At 39.4% G+C, this 22,517-nt stretch overlaps 1 protein-coding gene and 1 long non-coding RNA gene across 5 annotated transcripts; one reads left to right on the top strand and one right to left on the bottom strand.

Moving 5' to 3' along the window:
* Positions 1-1,497: 1,497 nt before the first annotated feature.
* Positions 1,498-9,278, bottom strand: LOC112970133. Its single transcript, XR_003254891.1, has 4 exons — positions 9,153-9,278; positions 8,854-9,022; positions 8,576-8,742; positions 1,498-1,576 (listed from the first exon to the last, which is right to left on the bottom strand). It is a non-coding gene; the product is annotated as an uncharacterized LOC112970133 (long non-coding RNA).
* A 3,547-nt stretch (positions 9,279-12,825) lies between these two features.
* Positions 12,826-21,434, top strand: UBE2J2 (ubiquitin conjugating enzyme E2 J2). 4 transcript variants are annotated; one of them, XM_026074039.1, is made up of 8 exons: positions 12,826-12,962; positions 14,849-14,979; positions 15,207-15,247; positions 16,183-16,285; positions 16,399-16,537; positions 17,028-17,108; positions 17,969-18,222; positions 19,781-21,434. In XM_026074039.1, exons 2-8 carry the CDS (start codon positions 14,849-14,851, stop codon positions 19,788-19,790), a joined length of 759 nt encoding a protein of 252 aa, XP_025929824.1. In that variant the 5' UTR covers positions 12,826-12,962; the 3' UTR covers positions 19,791-21,434. The 4 variants fall into 4 exon arrangements, with proteins under 4 accessions (XP_025929824.1, XP_025929823.1, XP_025929822.1 ...); XM_026074038.1 differs by adding an exon at positions 13,451-13,486 and having other exon boundaries at positions 12,827-12,962; positions 17,969-21,434; XM_026074037.1 differs by adding an exon at positions 13,356-13,486 and having other exon boundaries at positions 12,827-12,962; positions 17,969-21,434.
* The last annotated feature ends 1,083 nt before the right edge of the window (positions 21,435-22,517 follow it).

The following is a 22,517-nucleotide window of genomic DNA, read 5'->3' as shown; positions in this document are numbered from 1 at the left end:
TGGAAGGGTTATGGAACAGATCCTGCACCCTCCCTCTCTTCAGGAGGCTTTGTAGGTCTGAAGTTTAAACCTGGCTTTTAGCAAATCTTGCTTTACTCACGTCACTTGTACCTACATGGATGGTGTTTATTCCCCAGGGTACTGTCAACTCATCTTCCTACATATTCTCTCTTATTACACAGGTCACAGCATATCAACCCAGTTTTCTTAAGTCACAGTTTACCTCACTCTGAAATCAGCATGACTTGCCTCCTCAGGTTTTGTGGAAACTCCCTCAGAAGTGCTTTCTTCGTGGCCACTAGACAAGCCAGTCTATTTCTCCTCCCACCCAAAAGCAGACAAGCTTCTGCGGGCAGCTATGGAAAAAGAGAAATTCCCAGAAATTCCTCTTTGCATTTTTGCTTGGCTGTGCTGTGCTTGGACTTGAATTTGCATGCATCAGACTGCCTCCTGCATTTTTTCTAGTTCTTACTAGCCAGAACCACTTTCCCTTCTTTTCAAAGCAGAACACAAGTCTGTGCTTCTCTGCTCTCCTACTGGAGAAAGGAGCAGTACTCAGAGGTATTATGGAAGTGCTGACAACCTGTTCAGTTCTACACAAGAGGTAGAAAAAAGGCAATCCCTGCCCTCAAGAGCTTTCAGATATTGCTTAATGTCTCCTTTTGATCCTGCCCCAAACTTTCCTGTACTGACTGTTTTTTCAGGTGCTTTCCTCATCTCCTGGAATCTCTCAGTGTTGACGCTCTCTGTTCTCCAAAATTTCTTCCGAGAACCTTGACATTTATTGCTTTGCTTGTGTGATGCTTTGCGCCACGGCTGAAAGAATCCATAGCTTGAAACCACAGCCATATCTGCAAGAATAGAGTAACATTGACATACCTCAGCTTCCCTTCTGTACTGGTTTTCATCTAGCCAAAGAAGCTTCAAGTGCTGCAAAGGCTGCCAAACCTGCTCAAGGAAGTAGGTGAACACACCTTAACTTGTGCTGAGCTCTTTGGTGCTCTGGTTTGATCACCGTCAGTGCCTGAGCTAGCAAGGCTAAAGCTGGCTGGGACATCCTGACAGAACCAAGAAATCCCAACAATGAGCACATATACAATCTGCCCGTCACCAGCCATTTAAATATTCTTTAATTACAGCCCTTGTTATCATGAAGAAGCCCCAAATAACCCCTGCTTTTCATTAAGCCTCCACCAGAGGCGCATGGAGCTAAAAATGAAGCTTCAGTAGCAAAAACTTGTTCACTCCTGTATGACCAAGCATTCATTTCCACTCACTCACCTTTCTGAGTAAGATGTCTGTAGCTGCTCCTGTCATCCCTCTGGGATAAGACTTGCTTTTTTCTTTCTCTTCCTGTTCTCTGCTCTCCTTGTTTCTTTAGTCACAGGCCTTTATAGATGCTGCTCCACCCATTCCGACCTGTCTACCCCTCACCCATTTCAAAGATTCACAGCCTGCTGAAATCCCACTTTYCAGCCTTTTCTTATCTTCCTCCAGCTCAGACGTAGTATCTGTAGGAATGCTGATGCAATTAGGACTGGCAGAGGTTGGAGAACACCAATAAAAGCTTCTTGTTCTGTGGACATGCAAGACAGCCACCTTGGAATCACAGATACCATATCTCCATCATAAATGAAGCCCAAATCTCCCTGAGCAGTTGGCCAGACTCCTGGAGAAAGTGGCAGAGAGTATCTCCGGCTCCTGCCTTCTCGGAATAGGCATGTGGATCTCCCCTGGTGATCCCTCTTCCTCTTGGTACCCAGGAGAGAGACTGCAATGCACTGCTTGTTAGTGATTCTATGGGTTAATCAGTCCAGTAACTTCAGACTCTCTTACTGGAAACCAGAGCAGATGTCAACAAGAGGAAGAGATACTACAGTAAGGCAACTAGGGAGGAGGGGAATGAAGAAACTGAGAACAAACTGCGCAAGGGCAAAACAGTCATTAGCGAATCAGTAACTGAAACTAGCTATTATATAAGTGGCTGTGTCAGCTGTCATACATCTTCAAATGGATGCTTTTGGGTTAAATTCAGGTGAAATACTATATTTTACATAAACAACCTTTGAATGATTCCTTCACCATCTAGAGAACAAGTTTATCTGCATTTGAGTCTAACTGTTAAGTCACAGAGCTGGTACCACAATGGCAAACATGCACAAACAGTGCTAAACAGTCTACCGACACTCAAAACTTTTAAAAGCATAGTAATAATAGTCTGGATTCATAGTAATAATAGTCTGAAAGAATAGTCTGAAAACCTCAGGGAAGCATTGTGGCTGAAGAGAAGACCTGTTTTTAAGAAAACACAGTTTTGTAACTTTGATCTTTTTTCTAAAAAAACCCAAAATAAAACAAAACTAAAGGTATACATGAAATGGTGCCAAAAGCTGCCAAATGTGAGGATTATATAGGTGACTTTTTTTGATTAATTCAAACTGCAGAAGATTTTGTGGGAGACTTGTGAATGTTTGAGAGTCCTGGGTCTGTTTGCTGCAATGTGTGGAGAATGCTTATTCACATGGAAAGCACCATATTCAACTGGTAAGCCCTAGGATTTGCTATTAATTATTCATTTTTCATATTTTTTATGATCAGTTTTATCTGCTAATCAAAGAGCAGAAATGCTGCCATATGACTTCCACGACCTGTACATCACCATGAGTAATGTGGAGTGAATATTGCACCTGAACAGTGCAAATACTTCTGGTCTGACCTGTCTGCTGAGCACTAACAGAAATCCTCCACAAAAGTCCCCAAATAAAACCTAAAAGATATATCAGGAATGATTTGTAATCAAAAGGAGCTAAACTGGCCTAGTGATGTTTTCTCACTGAATTTACCCAAGCAGCACCATATATAGAACCAAAATAAAGGCAAAAATCTACAAACTTTTCAAAACCATTCATTTAAAATGTAGGCCCTGTTTACTGGAGGGTCACTGCTTGCCAAGGATATTTTGTCCAATCTCTAGCACATTTGCAAAGAACAAATGCAACAAGAAGATACCAGTTTTTTTCTCTTATCCACCAGGACTGGGAAAGCAAAGGCAGTAAAGAGGATACTCCCCACACAGATGAGGATAGAGTCTGCCACAATGTGGACAAGAAAATACGAAACTGAAAGCCTTAAACTATTGAACTTTTCTCCTCTCTTGCTGTGCAATCTTGGGCAAATCCTTTTGCCTCTCTGTGTTGCTTCATCTCTGAAACGGACATAATGACACTTTGCAGCATTGTTGAGATGGTTAATTGGTGTTTGTATAAAGCTTTGGTGATGTAAGCTGCCATGTAAGCATGATGATGACTATTGCTTTGATACTGCTGGTTAATTGCCTCAGGATGGGTAGTAACCATGTGTGGCGGATTGAAACGTAAGTTTTTCAGAGATATTCCTAGATCTCAGCTGACATTTTAAGGTGATCTGTACTTACTCCTGTATTAGATGAACAGGTCACAGAATTCTTTGTGCATTTTACAGACCTGCAGATATTTTCTGACCATGTGCAAAGGGTACTCCCCACACCAGATCCTATAGATTTGGGCCTTTAGCTTTCAGCCTCAGCAAGTAGCTATCTCCTTAATGCTCATTGCTTAATATCATAGACTTCTCACTTCACAGCATGAGAGGATAAGACCCTGAGATTATTTTCATTCCTAAAGCCATTTATAGTAAAGAGGTCTGTAGGTCAAGAAACCTTAAATTTTACATTTGCCATCCAGGCCATTTAACACGCCTCCAGAAGTGATTGTATATCATGACGGCTTCACTCCTTTACCTGATACTTCTTAAATTCTCTCTCCCCTGTGACAGAATGAATTCACTTCTTGCACAAGGACTGATATTTAGGCCTACAAAGTAATTAAGCAATACATTTTGTATTACTTAATTTTGAGAAGTTTCTTAATGTCAAATATGCTGGTTTTCTTCATTGCCCCTGTCATTTTTCACTGGAGTCTTCTAGCAAGTATCAGCTTCATATTGCATTTCATCAAAAGCCTGAATATTGACTTTGACTTGATAGATCAGCAGCAATTACCTATAAAACCTCTCTATCCAGGATATTCCCTGCTTTCCCATGCCCTGCATTACCAGTGCAGCTAGATTAGTTCTTTGTTCAAGAATACTGTATACATGTGTGCACTGTACATTAAATACTATACTGGAGCTACAAAGAGGCTAAGATTTTTTTTTTGCTGTTGGGATGAACAACAGCGTATTATCTTTGCTCTGTCACAGGCTTTACCATATGCCTTGGGCACTCCTCAGGGAAAGACCTTCTAGGACATATTGTCATGAACATTCAGTGTAAACTGCAAGATGGGGTGTCATTCTGTTATTCTGGATGCCATCACCATGCCTTGCTGGCCTACATCTGATAATATGTCCTACATATATTTATTTTAAGTTTCCCATGAGGCTGTGCTGGCAGACAGAAATTAAAAGCATTATTTATATCAATAGTTCCAATTGGCTTTCCTGTTCTTCTTCAAAGTTGTGTCTTCCAACTGCAAGGCTGAACCATCTTCAAAAGCTTGCATCAGTCAGTGAGATGTCATATGCTTGAACTGCTTATCTACACCTGAACTGATCATAATCTGGCTGGATAAGACTGTATGTGGTTCTATGTCTGTTCCAACCATTCTGGCATCTGGTGGCATTCAGTGCATATCCATTTCTCTTGCTGGGCATAAAGGAAACAGCAGATGAGAAAGTGCAGTGGAAGAGCAAGAATTTCAAACTCACACTTAGTTTAGCAGACATTCTGTGTTGCTTAGTAAGCTCTATAAAGCAGGAAACACTTTATCACTAAAAGGCTCAATTCCTCTTTACAGCACTGTGGGCAATTCCTCTAGGTCAAGGCAGAGGCATATTTGCCAAAGAAATTTAGCAATGCAGCCTATTCAGTGAGGCTCATTTTGTGTCTAACCACATAATATCAAACTACTGGACATCTCAGATAGCGTCTGCCTGTAGGACTAAATTAATACTTCAAACAAGTAAGAAAAAACATTTAGACACAAAAACTTGCTGTGAAATTGCAAATCATCTTTGTGCAGAATGATTATCTGTAGAGATCCATATAGAGATAGCCTTCTGAAGGAAGTTCAAAAGTAATGAAACCACAGCCATTATAATCTTTTTGAAGGCACCTGTTCACTTGCACAGTAATAGCTTAATAATGTTCTAATATTAGGCATGCTGTACTTTGATTATAAAGAGCAATGTAATCATACAAATATCAAACACCAAAGAGGAGCATGTGAAAGCAGTGAAAGGCTCTGAGTGAGAGTGATCAACAGTAAGGAGAAACTGGCATGTAGTACTTTTTGTCTTAGCATCTAAAAGTGATGCCATTGTAAGACCACTTATATGACCACTGATGGTTATGTACCGATTATCATTGGGGAATATAAGATGGAGAGGTAAATGGGCCAGGTGATGGAGCTCCTTGTCTCGTAACAGTGGCATAAACAAAGAAGAGGACCGACCTTTCCTCTTTCTTACCCAGAAACAAGCCAGAGTTTCTAAGTAATAATATCCCACTGTCAGCCATCATGAAGGAGGTCACTCCAGACCTTAGCCAGGCAGGAGAGAAAATCAAAGGGAAAAGAAGCTTGGATACAGCAAGTTTATCAAGGATTCCACTACTAGTGCTGAGGCTACATTGTCTGTGATTTTTCTGGGTCATCTAAGGCTGTCTATACTGTTTGTATATATATATATATATATATATATATATATATATAAAAAATACAATAATTCTAAATACTATAACTCTAGAGAGTACCAAACCTTATTGATAGGAAAGCTGATGCTAAAGATTACAAAAACATGTTGCCCAACATCTAGGACCTTCTGTTTATAGGGAAGCCTATTAATGTGTCCCAGTCATCTACTATCTTTTGTACACTTTTTTCAACCTTGGAAAGCTTTGTATGTTTAAAAAACTGGAAGGGAAACAAAGCACAAGCATTGTACTTATCTACAGACAGTGTGAAATATTCATTTATTCTGAGAAAAAACATGCACTGTAGTGACAAAGCTTTCACTGAAGGAAAAGAAAGTCACCCTTCTTTAAAAAAAGTAATTATCTCAAGCTAAAATACATAGGACAACTTCATTCAGTAAATGCCAGTATGGTAGTTAAAGCAATAAAACCCTTCAGAATGACAAAGAACTAAAAAGAAGAAAAATAAATAAAAACACAACACTGCATACATCTAAATTGCTTTTAGGCCAAATATTAAGCAGGAGCAAACTTGGCAACTCTTTATTAGAAAACCAAAAGAAAACCCACTTACAAACATTGTTTCATCCATCAATGAAATGGAACTCCTTCTAGATGGGAGAGGAGCAAGATGTTTTAATGCAAATGATATTGCTCAATAGTGTAGGCCTGGAAGTGACACATCTCATATGCATTTGAAATTGGAGGGGAATTCAGGAAGGCAGGATACCATTGCTTGAATTAAATCTGGCCAAGACATTAGCATTAATGTCCTGGGCTCCTACAAAAAGATCTCTAAAGGACTATTGGTTGAATTCCTTCCTGGCTGTTGTCTTGGGAAGGATATTCCTTAGTCTGAATGCCAGGTCAGACTGTGGAAAATGTGATCAATTAGTGCTGTGTTACAAACATCAACCTGGGCAAGCAATTTAGTTTCCTGGTGTCTCAGTTCCCATCTGCACACAGTTACATTTGCAGTGCATCCAGATATCAGAGTGAGGAAGACTCACACTATTTCTCTACATTAAGCAGCAGATATCCTTCTGCCTTTAATAGGGTTCAGAATTCCAAATTTCTTTTGTGAAATCCCCCCCAAAAAGAAAAAAAACTTGTAAAAGTTTGTCATCCCCCCAAAATGAAGAAAGACACTTTTAAAAGTCATAAGGGAATACAATTCAGCAATATTTATCAATGCCTAAACACAATACAAAGTCAAAACCCAAACCAAGGTCTTTCAGTGACCCACGAATGACTGGAACACAAGTTTTACTCAGCATATGAAAAAATGGCTTCACCAGCATTATTCAGCCCCCTGCAACTGTGCCCCATCTTTGGCAAACATGGACAACAGCCATGCTGATAAATGGTGTTCCCCTGCTGAACAAGAGGAGAAGACGGCTTTGTAGCTTCCTGGGCTAAATCACCTGTTACTCATGGSATGAATTTTGCAAGGTGATTGCTCAGCTGCCACTTCTTCCTCAACAACATCATAAATATATATTCTTTCCTCCCCCGTGCCTTTGCAAAAGCTCAGGCCCATGCCTGACATTTCTTCCAGCCCATTCAGATCAAGGTTGCCAGAATCTCCTATTTTCTGAGGCCCTGGAGTATTTTTCCCCATTTGTTCTTTCCTTCTGCATTCTATCCAAGTTCCTTGCCCCCCTAGCCAAACTCTGTCCAACTCCACCCTCACTTATATGTGCTTAATAATCTCTGCTCACACCTCTCCTACTTGGGCATAAAATACCCAAGCCTTCCTCTTCACTGATCACTTGTGGCTTTTGCCTGCTCTGAATCTTGGATGTATCTTTGGTTATGGAGCAACCTGCCAGTCAGGGTTGGCCCAGCACCTTCAGTTCCCTGAGGCCCCTGTTCTAGGAGGCAGTCAGGCATAAGAGGCCACATGACGCTCTTGCCTTTACTCACTAGGCAATGATCTCTTTAATGCATCTTATGCCTGTAGGCAATAAGCTCTTCATAGCTAGCAAATTCTGCCTTTGTACACCCAAAATATTTATATGGTGCCAGTTACCACGGCCTTTAGACAGTAAACAAAATGAATAGATCTGTGGTCTGACTATAAGACAAGCAAAATAGTTAAAGAAAACAGTAACTGACTGATCTTGCAATTCCACAGGTAAYACAGAGACTGCAAAACTAGTAAACAGCTTGAGGGGTAGTTCTCTGTATTCAAGGTAGAGGTGAAGATTGCTGACTCTTTCACTACTTAAGCTAAGAGACCTATCTTGGTTATCTGAAGCAGCAGTGGGCTCATTAACATCAATGGTCAACTCATGTGTTACTGAAGGAGAAAACTGCTGACAGAGTATATATGAGTTATGCAGTTAGGTCCTCTCTTGACCCCACTGTAATATGTCTGTTGGTAACAGGGCTGGGGAAACTGCTTCTCCATGGATAATTCAAACATCTCATGATGGCTCATCTAGATGGTAATAAGTTAAATCCATGTTTGACCAACAAGGCCTTCCAAAGTTGCAGCATGTTCTGAAAGTCAGCATTTGGCTGCTAGAACACCAGAGACTACAAATCCAACAGCCTCTGTTAGACAAATCCTGCTTCTGATCAAACTAGATTTGGGCCATGAAGATATCAATAAATATCTAGAGATATTCTATCACAAGCACCAAAAGATGTTGTCATGACCTTTAACCACCAATGCGATCTGACTGAGGGGCCCATATCAAATTAAAAATCAATTCCAACGTTTATGAAATAGTGTATTTCTATATAAATGCATGGCATATTCTCCAGTGTACTGACAGTTCAGTTATTTCTGTCCTGGAGTTAAGGGCTTTCCAAGTTAATTTAGGAATATGTACTTACCATTTATTTGGCGCACTCAGTGATTTAAGAACACAAACTAGGAACTCCTAGTGACTTCCCCAGCCCAGGTTTAAAATACACGTTCAAGACTTGATAGCAGTATGCCAAAACTACTTTTCAGAGAGAAGCAATTCTACGGTGTGATTCATTTGCATTCTGGAAAACAACTGTGAACAAAAAATGAAATTACTCTGAAAGAAGTCTCATTCAATACTATCATTAGTGTTTAGAGTAACACACCAGACAGATGAATGGAATGTTAATGACAACACACTTACGCATGAAATACTTCAGGCTTGAGGAACATTAGAGAGAATGACAGAGGAGTAAATATAAGATCCAGAATCCCTTCTTATAGTCTCCAGGTTTACATGGTTCATCACATCTCTAAATTTAGATGACTTGATAGGAATTCCAAGGTAAACATGAAAAGACAAAACAGTGTGGCTGAGGAAAAAAAAAGTAATTGTTCTCAGGTCAAAAGGTGTAAAACTAGGTCTGTATTATACTGCATGAGTTACCATGGGGAATTTATTAGGTTAAATACATCTAGGCTAATACAACAAGCTAATAATACCTTCCATTTATACAGTCCTTTTCATCTTGAAGCATAATAATAACTTATAGTTCCTTCTATTCTGCAAAACCTTTAAGCATCTGTAAAGAGATTAGATATATCAGATTAGATATAAAGATGAGTGAGTACAAGAAATTAAAACAAAGCAGGTCAACTCTTACTCTTTTTTGAAATAAATCATTTTTCCATGAAGAATTTTATGGCATTGAAATCAAAGCAGTTCAAAGAAAACAATATGGCTTGATAAATTTCTAAAATTAAAACCACTCAAAGTTGTGAAGCGGCAACAGGGGCGACATGAGATCATTTTGTGTAAGAAAAATCCTGGTACCGTGATTGAAGTTTGAGCTAATCGTGGAAAATATCAAGCATTTGAAATGAAACAACCATGAAATTGCAATTCTGACTCCCCTCAATAAACTGAAAATATTTTTGTTTGGTTAAATTCTCTCTTCATCAAGATTTCTTATTGGCAACTTCTTTCTAAAATCTCAATGCTTTTCCTAGTTTTTGAAAAATATTTCTTGCCCATGTTTGAAGTTTAAGTAACAAAAATGGTTACATCTCTCAGCGTGGTTCTGTAAGTCCAAATGTCATTTCTGTTTGCTACACAAATGTAGATCTCTCTGGGGGCTAATACAACAGTCATTCTGCATCAATAACACTGCCTGACTGTTTAGGAAACACATGAAGACTAAGTACTCCCACTGAAATTGCTGAACAGAGATGCTTGAGTGCGATTTTTTTTTTATGAGGACATGGTATCTTGCAATCCCCAGCTTGTAAAAACAAAGTGAAATTTACCATGTATAGATGGTTCCAAATTTCGTATTCACTGATAGGTACTGACTTCACGCCCATTTGCTGTATTTTTCCTGCCTGCCGTTGACTAATCTTCGTTTAGCTAAGCCCAAGATTCCAAGCGAAATTACAGCGCAAGTCTGGACAGCAGTCTATGCTATGCTGCCAACAGAAAGAACTAAGAACAGAGCTTAAGTATGTGGGCTACCACTGCCCTCTATTGGATACAAATGCAGAAGTGCACAAACACATAGGAGAACCGTAGTAATTGCAAGAACTATTCATATGGGAGATGCCTACATCTTTTGAATCTTTAAGAAAAAAATCTGATCTTTATTGTAATCATGCAGTTCTGACTATGGCTCCATTGCATACTCTTTGAGCAACTCATTCATTTGCACTTCTGCCTTTTAGTTCTGTTTTAGGCAATAAGGTGGATTACAAACCCAGCAGCAGAGATACACTGTCCTTTGAACTAGGCCATATGTTAATAGTTAAGAATGCAACACAGTGGCTATGTTCTACACAGTGGCTATGCTCTAGATTGCTAAACACAGATTTATCAATCAGGAGTCAACCTCTTCCTCACTTTTTAAAATTAAATATTGGAGAATCAAAATTTCACGAATCCCCTTTCAGAAACATTATCTGAGTTGCAAATTTCAAAAGCCCTGAAGGGACAGCATTGGAAGGGAGCTAGCAAAAAATTGCTCTCAGTTGAGATAGTAAGTTTGTATTTATCCATTCTGTGAAAAATTGTATCTCAACTGAGATACTATTCAGTATGTAGGTGACAACTGAAATGCTAAAACCTTAAATATTAACCTTAAATAGGTTATTTCTTAGTCTTTTGAAGAGGATTGGATGAAGACTTTTGTGTGTGAACAAATACAGTAGAAAATACAAGCATTCAGATTCAATTTATTTGAAAATCAGTCTCCAGCTGGACTCAAATCACCAAAGATGACAGATTAACGTAGCCTTGACATTAAAGGCTGAGGTGAAATCTTTTTTTTTGTTTGTTCAACTGTTCCTCCACGCATGTGAAAGACTGAGTTAGGAAAAGGCTGTCATGAATGATGCCTGCTAAATCCTGTCTTGCACAAAGTGGCATATGATTTGAGAGCTAGCAGGGACAAAGTAAGCAGATGTGGACCTATTTCATCTGTTAATCAGCTTCTGTAGAACAGTACTCTCGTTCAGCATGCTTATTGTGCCAAGGATGAGGTTAAAGCCAGGTGTTCTTTATGCCAAGTCTTATTTCCTGAAGCAATCCTTGATTTTTCTTTTGTGTGTGTGTTTGCTGACAGACGGTGTTCACAGTCTCAAATTACAAATATTCAGAAAAATCAAAACATACCTATACTTGGGGTTAGTATATAGATGAATCATTTTCTATACCACCTGTTATTCACATGCTCTTTGTTCTTTTAGAGTTTTGGTGTTAATATCCCTGCACTCCACACTCACACCTTTGCTTCTTTTATGTAAGCAAGCCTATTGTGTTTTAAAACAGATACGATGTGTTCTGGCAGAAGGGCTGCTAGTCTATAGATTCTCATGGCAAGATACAGTGGGAAAGAAAAAGCTTAATGTTACAGCAAGTGTAACCTCACTACTTATGTTTCTATACTGGTTTCATAAAAACCAAAACATTTAACAATAACCATGCCATTAAAATGTTTTAATTTTCAGCTGTAGGCATCTGTCAACTTTTATGGAATCCTTTAAGAGGGCTGTGTGCTGTTGTCCTAGACAGTGAGCTAAAGATTTAAGACATAGGAGAACTTTGCGTTCATTTCGATGGAGCAGGATTTTGCAGTGTTGTCTCAACACATGATCAGGATATGCTATTTTAAGTTAAGGAAGACAACACCTAATCACTCTTTATCACATTCAGCTTCCTAACTTATAAGGGAGTAATTTGCTTTACTCTTCTAAAATAACATTGAAGCAACAAATACACGTGTATGACACAAAATGTTTTAGTATATTTTTATGGGGCTATTACTGGAATCTTGTGACAACAATATYGACAACTCTTGTGTACTGAATGACTGAAAGTAAGTTTGCATTTATCCATTTTGTGAAAGACCACTGGGGGGGGTCAAAGAAAAGAATCAGGACACATAGCAGAAAAAAAACACATAAAATTAGAGGGTTTTTTTGCGTGAGAGAAAAGATTAGACAACTTTGAGGACCTTTCCAAGTATAATTTTCTGTGTTTCTACAAAGCTACGTTAATGCTGAATGCTATGTCAAGACACGAGTGACACTTCTTTCGTCACTGTCACAGGCTGTTCCTTGCAGTTGATTTTCTACCGTGACAATATGGCCATTCACACCCGCTTTTCCGGTTGCGCAGCCTACTCGACATTCGCGTGGTGCCTGGAAAAAGCCTCATCTAGCAGCAACTGCCTGACGATGCACAGCACCCCTCGGTGCTGTAGCGGGTCCATCCGCAGGCGGGGAGGCAGCTCACGCCCGGGGCTCCAGGCACGACGAGCGCCGGCCTCCGGCCACCGGGCCGCTCCTGCCCGCGCCGCAAGGCCGCAGCAGGGCAGGCAGGGCTGCCGGCGCGCTGCGGAAGGGCTGCCGGCCCGGGGCCGGGCCCGCTCAGCTCACACTGCCCCACTACACGGGCGGCGCAGCGCGGCCTGGTCCGGACGGCCCCCGCCAGCTTCGGGGCTCGTGTCCACCCCACCTAGGCCGCCATAGAAGGGAGGGGGGGGGGTCTTGACGCGCCAGCGGAAGTCAGCTGAACCGGAAGTAGCGCGCTCCTTGCCCCGGAAGCGGGGTGGCTCCCTCCCGGAAGGAGAGGCCGGTGCTGCGCTGGCCCCGCCTCGCCGGGCCGCCATCTTGGCTGGGAGCCGCGGTCGCGCCGCAGCGGGGAGGTGGGGGGGTCGCGGCCCGGCTCGCCCGGCCCTGCGGCGCTCGCTCGGCCTCCGGCTCCGGCTCTGGGCAGGCGGGGCGTCCCGGCGGCGGAGGGACCCGTTCTAGCAGGGAGAGGTGAGCGGGGCCTGGGCCGCGCCGGGCAGGCGACGGCGGGGCGAGCCGAGCCGAGCCTGTGGGGGACGTCGTGGAGCCGAGGGGCTGGGCTGGCTGTCTCTCTAACCTCGTTTCCCGTGCTGGCCGGGCCCTGTGGCGGCCCGCAGCCCGACCGCCGTCGGAAGCCTGCAGAGGGTGGGCCGTGGGCTGCCTTGTTGTCCTCTTGCCCCTTCTCCGGCTCTTTCACCTGCTGCTCGGGCACTGAGCAGCCGCCGGCAGGGCCGGGATCACCCTTCCGCGCAGAAGGAGGTGCCGGCTGCGGGATGTCTCCTGCGCGGCTGTCTGCCCCGTGGCCCGCGCTGGGGACTGGGGGCTGTGGCGTGCCCTGCTTTAATTACCTGACCCCCCCGCTAGGCTGGGAGCGGGGCCGGCAGGGCCCGGTTGCGTTATGGTTCTGGTCTTTGGGCGTCTCAACACTGACGGGTTTCGTGCTTGCTCCTGCTGTTAAGCTGTATTCTTGAAGTGTGAAGGTCCTATGTGCTGAGGTAACTTTTGTAAACATTTTCTTTTAACTTATTTTTTGAGTTTAAGAAACAAGTATTATTTCAGATAAGGTTTTGAGGGTTGTCGGAACCCCTGTAACTGTATATTATAGAGACCTTAAGTATATTTTTGCAGTCTATAGTGCGGGACTCCTGTGTGAGACTTCAGAACAAACAATTAAAAAAGCGTGATTTAATCTTTATTTTAAAGTCGAAGCTGACTGCTTTAGAAAGAGTCCCTTTTAATTTTCAGGTTTCAAGAACAGACTTAACAACATGTGTGACTTTCTTCAAAAAGAATACTGCATATTTCAAATGACAATTAACAATACTTTTAACAAAAGTTAGGTTAAACGTGTTCAGTTTGAACATTTGACCACATATAATTAACTGTAGTGGTATAAATACAGCTTTTCAAAAAATTGTACTTGGTGTCTGGTTGAAGTGAAAGACTAAAAAGATTATTCAAAGGCACTTAACATAGTTTTAGTGTCAGATGCTGCTATCACATACTTGAGCATGGTTTTACCTCTTTATACAAGCTGTTTGTAAGTATTTCCTTTTTGTTCTTTTTTGAATTGCTAAATGTAAGCCTCAGTTCCTTGCTAGATTTCTCTAAGGGCAAGTGAGTTAAATGAAAGTTATTAATTGGTATGTGTTTTGTAGATGTGTTGTAAGGCCCAATACTTTGTCTTGTAAGCATCATGGAACTTCTTTTATTCACTCTCATTTAGAATGAGCTCTTTGCTTATCTGGAAAGGAGTAATCTGGCTCAGATGTGGCCTTCTATAAGTTTAACTGACTCCTAAGCAAGCAGCAGATTTAACTTAAAATCATTCACCACAAAGTCAGAAATAAGTTTTTTCTTTTTTCCTTTTTTTAAAGTAACTGGAAGTGATAGAAACAGCAAATGGATTTAAATTGTGGAGAAATTTACATAATAACCATTCTAACTGAATAGGGAAATGAATTGCACTCTAAAGGCCTATACGCCTTTAAAACAGCATTGTAATGATGTGTGTTCAGCCTAAACACAGAACAGGTTATTAAGAATTGTTGGTTCTACAGTGCAGCTTATTTTTCTGATAGCAATTCAATTCACTTACTGCTTTTGGAAAACTGCTGTATATTTTCCTATTTTGACTATATACAAAGTCTCTTTGGAGTATACTAGTTGGTTAAAATTGTACATGGTTCTTACAACTTGAAAGTTATAGTGTTTTTATTTATATTTTAAAAAAATACTGTGTACAGTAGATTTTGCAAGATCTAGAGTTGTGTTCAGTGAAGCATAATAACTGTGCATCTATTAAGATTATATAGAGATTATATTTACTTATATCTGTATATGTTTAAAAAAACTAGATGAGCAACAACAGTAATAAGAGAGCACCGACGACAGCAACGCAGAGACTTAAACAAGATTACCTGCGAATTAAGAAAGATCCAGTGCCTTATATCTGTGCAGAACCCCTCCCATCTAATATCCTTGAATGGTAAGAATTAGAATGAATTGTTCATGCACTTGTGGAGACAACAAGACTTTCCAGGTCGTTAAGTCCAGCTCCCTCACTCTTACAGATTGTATGGGAATCTTTGATTTGGGAGGTGGAGTATGAAACTGCTTTGCTGAAGTGATATCAATCTTCCTTTTTTTGTAAGGAAGTTGATGGCTGATTGTGTGCTGGGTTTCATAACATTTAAACTTCCTTCTTTGTTTTAGGCACTATGTTGTACGGGGACCTGAAATGACTCCATATGAAGGTAAAAACTAGCGTGTAGCAAAAACATGCACGTACATTATGTTATCATTTGCATGTCTGAGAAATTGCATGGTTGTTTGGGCAAAATTTAACTACTATAAGCAGCTCTAAAAACTGTTAGTGCAATTTCAAAGCTGTCTCTGTTTTGTGTGATAAAGAGGATGTTGAAAAGAGATAGTGATACCACTGCCCATTAGTAATTTTTCTGTGTTATCAAGGATTCTAAGAAAACCATATTTTAGGTTAAATTTCGTTTTTGTACCTTGGTGCTCTTAAGCATTGAGGAAAGATAATTTTCTGTTAAGTAATTGCTAAAGGTCCTTGAGCAGATAATTCACTTTACATAGCATGCGACAGTCAAAGATCATTTAAAAAAAAAAAAAACATTTCATTGGGTTTTGTCCCTTAGGTTTTTTTTTTTTTAGTATAACTTATTTATGGCTTAACATATAAATGCTCTCACTGAACTGTGACCTATAGCCTCTTTATGAATTTGCAGAAAGAGAGGAAAGGAAAAGCCATATTAAGTTGCTGTAGCCCCATATTTCACATTGTCTTCTGGAGTCTCCCATAAGATTCTTTTTGAAATCGGATTCTTCATAGAACTTTATTTCCACTTAGCAATGTGTGTGGAAAACCAACTCATTTGTGTTGCTATAAGGCTTAAGTACACTTTGACAGGTCTTCCTTAAATATATTATGAACTTGACAACTGGAAGTATTATTTGTAATGTGCATGTGATAGAACAATGCTTCCAAAGTAAATCTACTGCAGGTGTGGATCATCATTCCTGTATTTTAGAGGCACAAGATGTTGAGTTTGATCTCTTTAGTGTGAGGGGAAGAGGGAAAGAAGTTTTATTTGGCCCAGTTTATTAGTAGCTTAGGACTTCATCTTCTTGCAAAATAAGTAATTCATCTCTTTATGTAATGCAGGTGGCTATTATCATGGGAAACTAATATTCCCCAGAGAATTTCCTTTTAAACCTCCTAGTATTTATATGATTACTCCTAATGGAAGGTTTAAGTGTAATACAAGGTAAGGATTTTCTTCTAACACTTAAGCAATTAACACTGTTTTAGCAATATGTATTATCTGTAATCCTTTCAATAGCAAAAATAAAACATACTGTCTGTCTTCTCTTTTTGAAGGTTGTGTCTTTCAATCACTGATTTTCACCCTGATACATGGAATCCAGCTTGGTCAGTCTCAACGATCTTGACAGGCCTTCTTAGTTTTATGGTGGAAAAGGGCCCCACACTGGGCAGCATAGAGACCTCAGAGTTCACAGTAAGCTCCGGCCTATGTTATGTGCCTTTTGTCAGCTCAAGGAATGTTGAATGTGACCTCAAAGTTAGAACAAAGACCAGCAGCCAGCATTTAAATATCTGAGATGAATACATCATTATCCACAGATAGAGGCAATGGGCAGGTGAATCAAGTCAGTTTTAAGGTACTGTGGGGATAGGGAGGATTTCTTAGAAAACTTACAATCATTTCTAGTAAACCATATTGTTAGGACTTTCTCCTTCTTTCCCTCCCCTCAAAGTGTCTGCTGAGTAGGCTCACCAGTTCAGAACACAAATCACATAAAAAGAAGAGTGGAGAACGCAAGTTGGTTTTAGGAATGTCAGTATTCACAGATACGAAGTTGTTGTAAAAGTTAGAAATTAGTTGGCTAGCGGTTTGCACCATTCTTGTGGGAAGTAACCAGATGCTGAATTAGAGCATATTAACTTCATTTATATGCTACTGCTGATAATTCTTTTTGCTTTCACAGAAGAGACAGCTCGCTGCACAAAGCTTAGCGTTTAATTTAAAAGATAAAGTCTTCTGTGAACTCTTCCCTGAAGTGGTGGAGGTAAGGGAATTCATCCATGCAATAATTCTCTTCTGTTGTTTTTGAACTTGTCTGTGTAGATCTGTAAGCTAATTGGTTAGGATTTTTCCAARACATTTTTCTTTCTGCCCAAACAGAAGAGGCCTTTTTGGGCAGAGTTGTGAGTGCTTCATTTATATATTATCCTTTGCAAAGTTATTCACAAAATACTCTCTCTCCTTCTCCCCTTTTGGGAAAGCCTTCTGGGAAAAGAAAAGTTTTTATCTCAATTTCTTTTTTTCCTCACTCAGAAGTAATCTTGAACTGAAAGTTTTAGTTGCTTTTCCTTACAAATTAATTATAGAACGCCAGAGAACAGTAAATGTTCTCTTCACTGCTGTCTTCCTAGTAACTTGATCATTTGGGGACTCTGAAGCTTTTTTTATGTGACAGTAACTAATATTTCTGTGGTGGTCCAAATACAAGCAGATTTTTAACGTGTGATACTTCTAAGATTTGGTTTTTCAGTTTTTGAATGTCTTGCCTTCAAAACAAGGTGGACATGCAAGATTTTTGTTGCAAGAAATTCTCATTTCTGGAAAAAAAACTCTCAGCAAATGTACAAGTGAATTAAAAATATCTTGGCCAAATGACTGTTAGTGTCAGTTACTGAAGTAGGTGACTTTGGAAGAAGTTCAGGAGACTGCAAATTATATATATATAATGCAGTTAATTTAGTTTAAAAGACCTACAGTATAAAAAAAGTATACCATAATCCTTTTCCTAAAGTTACATAAGAATTTGTGTTGTAAGATCTGTTCAAAACACCCAAAAGCTTCACCACGTTCACTTCCAGGTATTCCTTCTTTTTTTTCTTTTTTTTTTTTCCCCTTCCTCTTCAGGAGATTAAACAGAAACAGAAAGCACAAGAAGACCTCAGTAACAGACCTCCATCCCTTCCTTTACCAGATGTTGTCCCGGATGGGGAAGCACACTATGGTCAAAATGGAATACCCCTTCTTAATGGGCATGTACAACTGGCACCTGCCAATCATCCAGGTCTCCAACAAGCCAATCGTAACCATGGACTCTTAGGAGGAGCTTTGGCGAACTTGTTTGTTATAGTTGGTTTTGCAGCCTTTGCCTACACAGTCAAGTATGTACTGAGAAGCATAGCACAAGAATGAGGAGTATAACAGAAATTCAAGACCAAAATAGTGATAGTTGCAGAATGAGTGGGACTCTTTGGGCATCTGACTTTRGTACTGGGATAAATATTTGTACTACCAAGTTGCAGGTAAAACATTGGTTGGCTCATGGGTTAAGTTTGGGAAATGGAGTAGGCTCAGTCAGAAAACTAAAAGACGTTCTGCTCACAGATCCTGTTGTCCTCACTACTGTTCAGTAGTGGCTCATGAACAAGTCAAAGCATTATTGATGAGAAACTAGCATTACTAATGCTTTGATTTTTGTAGCATTTCTCCATTCTGTTATTTGAAATTTGAAAATATTAAGCAAATAAGGCTTTTTACTAGATTGAACAATTTTTAAAATTTCGCACTTGATGCATATCGTATTTTAGTTTCATTAGCAAAGAGTCTGTACAAGGTTTGAAATGAGTAAAGTGGAGACTTAGTAAGGGTCTGGTTAATGTGAACATTGATGCTACAGAAGATAGCTGGTTTCTTTTATAAAATAGAATGAACATCATTGCATATCTAGTTGGTAGTGATTAGATCAGTGGGAAAGTAACACCGTGTGTGTTAAATGTGTTGTCTGAATTGTCACAATATAACTTAAGAAGGTCTTATTTGGGCTACAAGAAGTGCAGTTGTTGGCCTTTAGGAAACAGTCAGAAAAAATATTTGAATCAGTCTTAGTGAGGATACTGATATTCAATATTGTTTTGAATTTGTTCACTTAGTTACAAATTTCCATTTTGGGAAATGTTATATTTTAAAACTGTAATACTTTATTTTGATCACAAGGTGCCACTGTTTGAAAATAATAAATCTGCACAGACCAATGAAAAGTTAATTATGTATTCAGAAGAAGCTTCTCTGGATTTCTTGGGCTTTGGTAAATGAAAAACAGTAGCCCTTGTGGAGCTAAAAAGACAAATGAGGCTGCATACTGAACCAGATTCTTCAAAGTCAGCTGAATTCATCTGAAGTGCCACTAGCTGAAGTGAACTGCTTAGAATTAGTATTGCTTACTTTGCTTGAAAATTTGGGTAAACTATTAAAAAAACAAACAAAAAAACCCACTTTCTATTTTACCTGAGTTCCCAGAAGCTTTTGGCTTCTAAATTAAGTTCCTCTCTGTTCCCCTTCAGATGATAGATGACTGAAATATCAGTGTTTGTTCCTGAGGTTACATGATTGTGGATAAACACTAAAACTCCTAGTGTAGTTTGACAGTCTGAAGTTACTTTTTCACTCAGTTTCCTCCCCCCCCCCCCGCCCCTGTTAGTTTTATCCAAATGCTTTGACTTATCAGAGGCAAACTTACTGTGCCTTTCATAATTAACAGTGATGTCATCTGGGGAAGAAAGCACTCACTGTTAATGATCTAAAAAACTGTAAAAGGTGATAGCAGGGTAAAAAGCTCTGCATTTAACTGCATATTCTTTGTTAAATGTTGTGAAGAGCCCAATAAATATTACCTCATGTATTTAAGAAATTTTTTGAAGCTGTTTTATTTTTCCCTTTCAGATTTGTTTGATCGCTCTGCTTCTCCTTGGTATCTTGAATTGTATGGAAAAAAGCCTGTGGTAAACCCATGAGCCATGTAGCTTAGAGCATCAATAAATAAATGTTAATATCAATTCTCTGCAATAGGTAGTAATTATCAAAACTAGTGGAACAGCTCCATACTAACGAAATCTTAAAGCAGATCTTACTGAGGTAAGGAGGGGAAGGAGGAAATAGGATGCATGTAGGCAGAATGTGGAAAAGGCTGGATTTTAAAATGTATTTATAAATTTTGCCTTTTTGATTTTTGTGGTTTTGATCCAATCTTATTTATAATTGCTCTTTAATTTGCCTCTCGTATGTGCTTAATCAGCTCTCCTAAGAGAAACACCAGTTGTATATGTGTCCAGAAACAATTATGTTCTGTCAGTCTGGGGATGTGTGGGAGGGAAAGGGGATTGTCATGTCTTTCCTGGAGTGATAGGATTTTCAAGATGGCTTGTAAGACAGATATATATACCTGTGTGTGTGTATATATATATTTTTTTCCTTCAAATCATACAAGCTGTAGCTAGGGCTGCTATGCCTTATACAGCTTAATATCATTCAAATATGTTTGTGTTCTCACAATGCCTTTTTCTATCATTGCCTACAGACAGAAGTTTATAAGGGGTTATCTCTGTTTGTCTTCTCATAGAAGTTTTTACCCACATAAAGAAAGACAAAGGCAAGGAGACCTTGGGCTTGGTGTAGTCGCATCTTTTTGTGAAATGTAACTAACCAAGGTAAAAGCACTAGTAAAATCAGAAGATGTCAATTTCTTATAAAAGGCATTTTATTATGTGACAAGAAGTTGGCCTTAAGCTACCCCTAAGCATCTGAAGGTGGATCTCTTGCTTGTAGCAAGTGTCAYAATTAGAAAAAAAATTTACACTAAATCTGAGACATGCTGTTTTTGTTTTTGTTTTTTTTTTGAGGATTGGGGTTTTTGGACTCCCTCCCCCACTCCCCCCCAAAGGAACTTGTCTTCCAGTAACAGTTTCTCTTCAGTACCCTGGATTCAGAGAAAGACTTGACTGTCAATTCAGGTGCCATTTGTGAAAAGTAAGGAAGAACAGATGACTGAACCCTTGCACTCTCGCTTAAAGACTTTCATACGTGTCCTTGCTCCTTGCCTTTGGTAACAGAAGATTTATTTACTCCAGTGTAGGTTGTACTGATTTTTGAAAAAAGCTTCTATTAACAGTGTGCAGTATCTGATCTTTTTGTTACCAAAGTCAGTAGATGAAGCAAACCATTCTTTGCTGCACAAAAATGTTATTGTGCCCTGAAGCAGTACATTACTTAATATAATAAAACTAAAAGCTGTCCTTTCATGTATGATACTGGAACAAATGTCTGACCCTTCCCTTTCGTGCTGCAACTTCATAGATTTATGTAGGATTGTCATACACAGATGGTAGGGAAGTTTTGCGACTCAAATCATGAGACTTCTCAGTGGTAGCCTTTAAAAATCTCTTGATTTTAAAAATCTTGGATTTGTGTGTAGTCATAACTTTTTTCCCCTCCAACATCTCAAAGTCACAGAAGTTACATCACTTAGCATGTACTGAGGAGTAGAAATGACTGCATTGTAAAGTTGTTTGTTCATAATAAACATTCATATTAAAATTCACACTTTCTACGGGACTGTTTTTGGGGAAAGGGATCATTGGGAAGAAGTGTTAACTGAATACATCTGAACTAGAAAACAAAAACTATGGTAAAACCGCATGTCCCCCAACTCCAGATTTTTTTTCTTCAAGTTAGTTTTTGGTAGCCCTTCCATCTGTAGTAAAGCACATACAAGAAGTGTATGCACTGGCATTCCAAATGTCTGTGTGTGGATCCAAAAGGTAGTTGTTTGTAATAGCAATTTCTTTGTAATTTAGTGAAAGCTTTTTTTTTTTCTAATTGACATCTGTCAAAGCCCAGTTGCATACTAATTTGTCTTATGAAATGATGCATCTTCCTTGATAGCATTGTTATTTCTACCTTTTTTTCCTTATCCAAAAGAGTACTTGTGTCTGCAGTTCTTTTGAACTCTGTTGTTTAGACTGACAAAAGTGTCTTTAATTGCATCAGCTGACCTGGTTCAGGGTCCAGAGCCTTTCAGTGCTTTTGTTAGCTAAACAGATAAAACTTGGGAACTAGTCAGCTGAGAATAGCCATGCTGCCATATTCGGGACCAATGTAGTCATCCAGGATGAAAGTCTTGCTATGAGGACAGGCATTGTTTTGCCCCTATGCTAGACAAATTCTGTAGGAAGAAATTCCTTTTGTGTTTGCACATGTGTTTGGATTTGAAACTGATCAGTTGAGAATTCTGATAGTAAATATCTAACCAAATATTTTGAGGAACTTCACCTACACAGAAAGTCAAAGAAATGAGATGCTTCTAACACGTCTCATGGATTCTCCAATTTGCCTTAAATGTGCAAGCAGTCAGCAAGTGACAAGCTCTGTGTTTTTCAGAAGAGCAAACTCCTAACTGGAAGACAGAATTACTACCTTAAGCTCTGTGCTTCAAAAGTTTTTTTTTTTTTTTGAATATGTCTCTAAATAATTTCTGGTGGTAATTTGTTGTTATTAATGGCTTATCATGCAACCCAGTAACAGAAAGTCAAATGAATAGCAAAGTGTGCAAGATGATACCCCCCCCTTTTTTTTTTGCTGCCCAGTAAAGGCCAGACCTTACTTTCTAAAGTAGAAGAATCAT

This window comes from Apteryx rowi, unplaced genomic scaffold (assembly GCF_003343035.1).
Source record: "Apteryx rowi isolate R43461 unplaced genomic scaffold, aptRow1 scaffold_38, whole genome shotgun sequence".
Classification (NCBI taxonomy): Eukaryota; Metazoa; Chordata; class Aves; order Apterygiformes; family Apterygidae; genus Apteryx; species Apteryx rowi.
This window is presented reverse-complemented; position numbering and strand designations above follow the sequence as displayed.

Excerpts from the sequence above, each read along its gene's own strand:
- UBE2J2 (XM_026074038.1), top strand. The coding sequence starts at position 14,849 with ATGAGCAACAACAGTAATAAGAGAGCACCGACGACAGCAACGCAGAGA. Across the intron at positions 14,980-15,206 it reads CCATCTAATATCCTTGAATG|GCACTATGTTGTACGGGGAC; the intron begins GTAAGAATTAGA and ends TCTTTGTTTTAG. Across the intron at positions 15,248-16,182 it reads TGAAATGACTCCATATGAAG|GTGGCTATTATCATGGGAAA; the intron begins GTAAAAACTAGC and ends TATGTAATGCAG.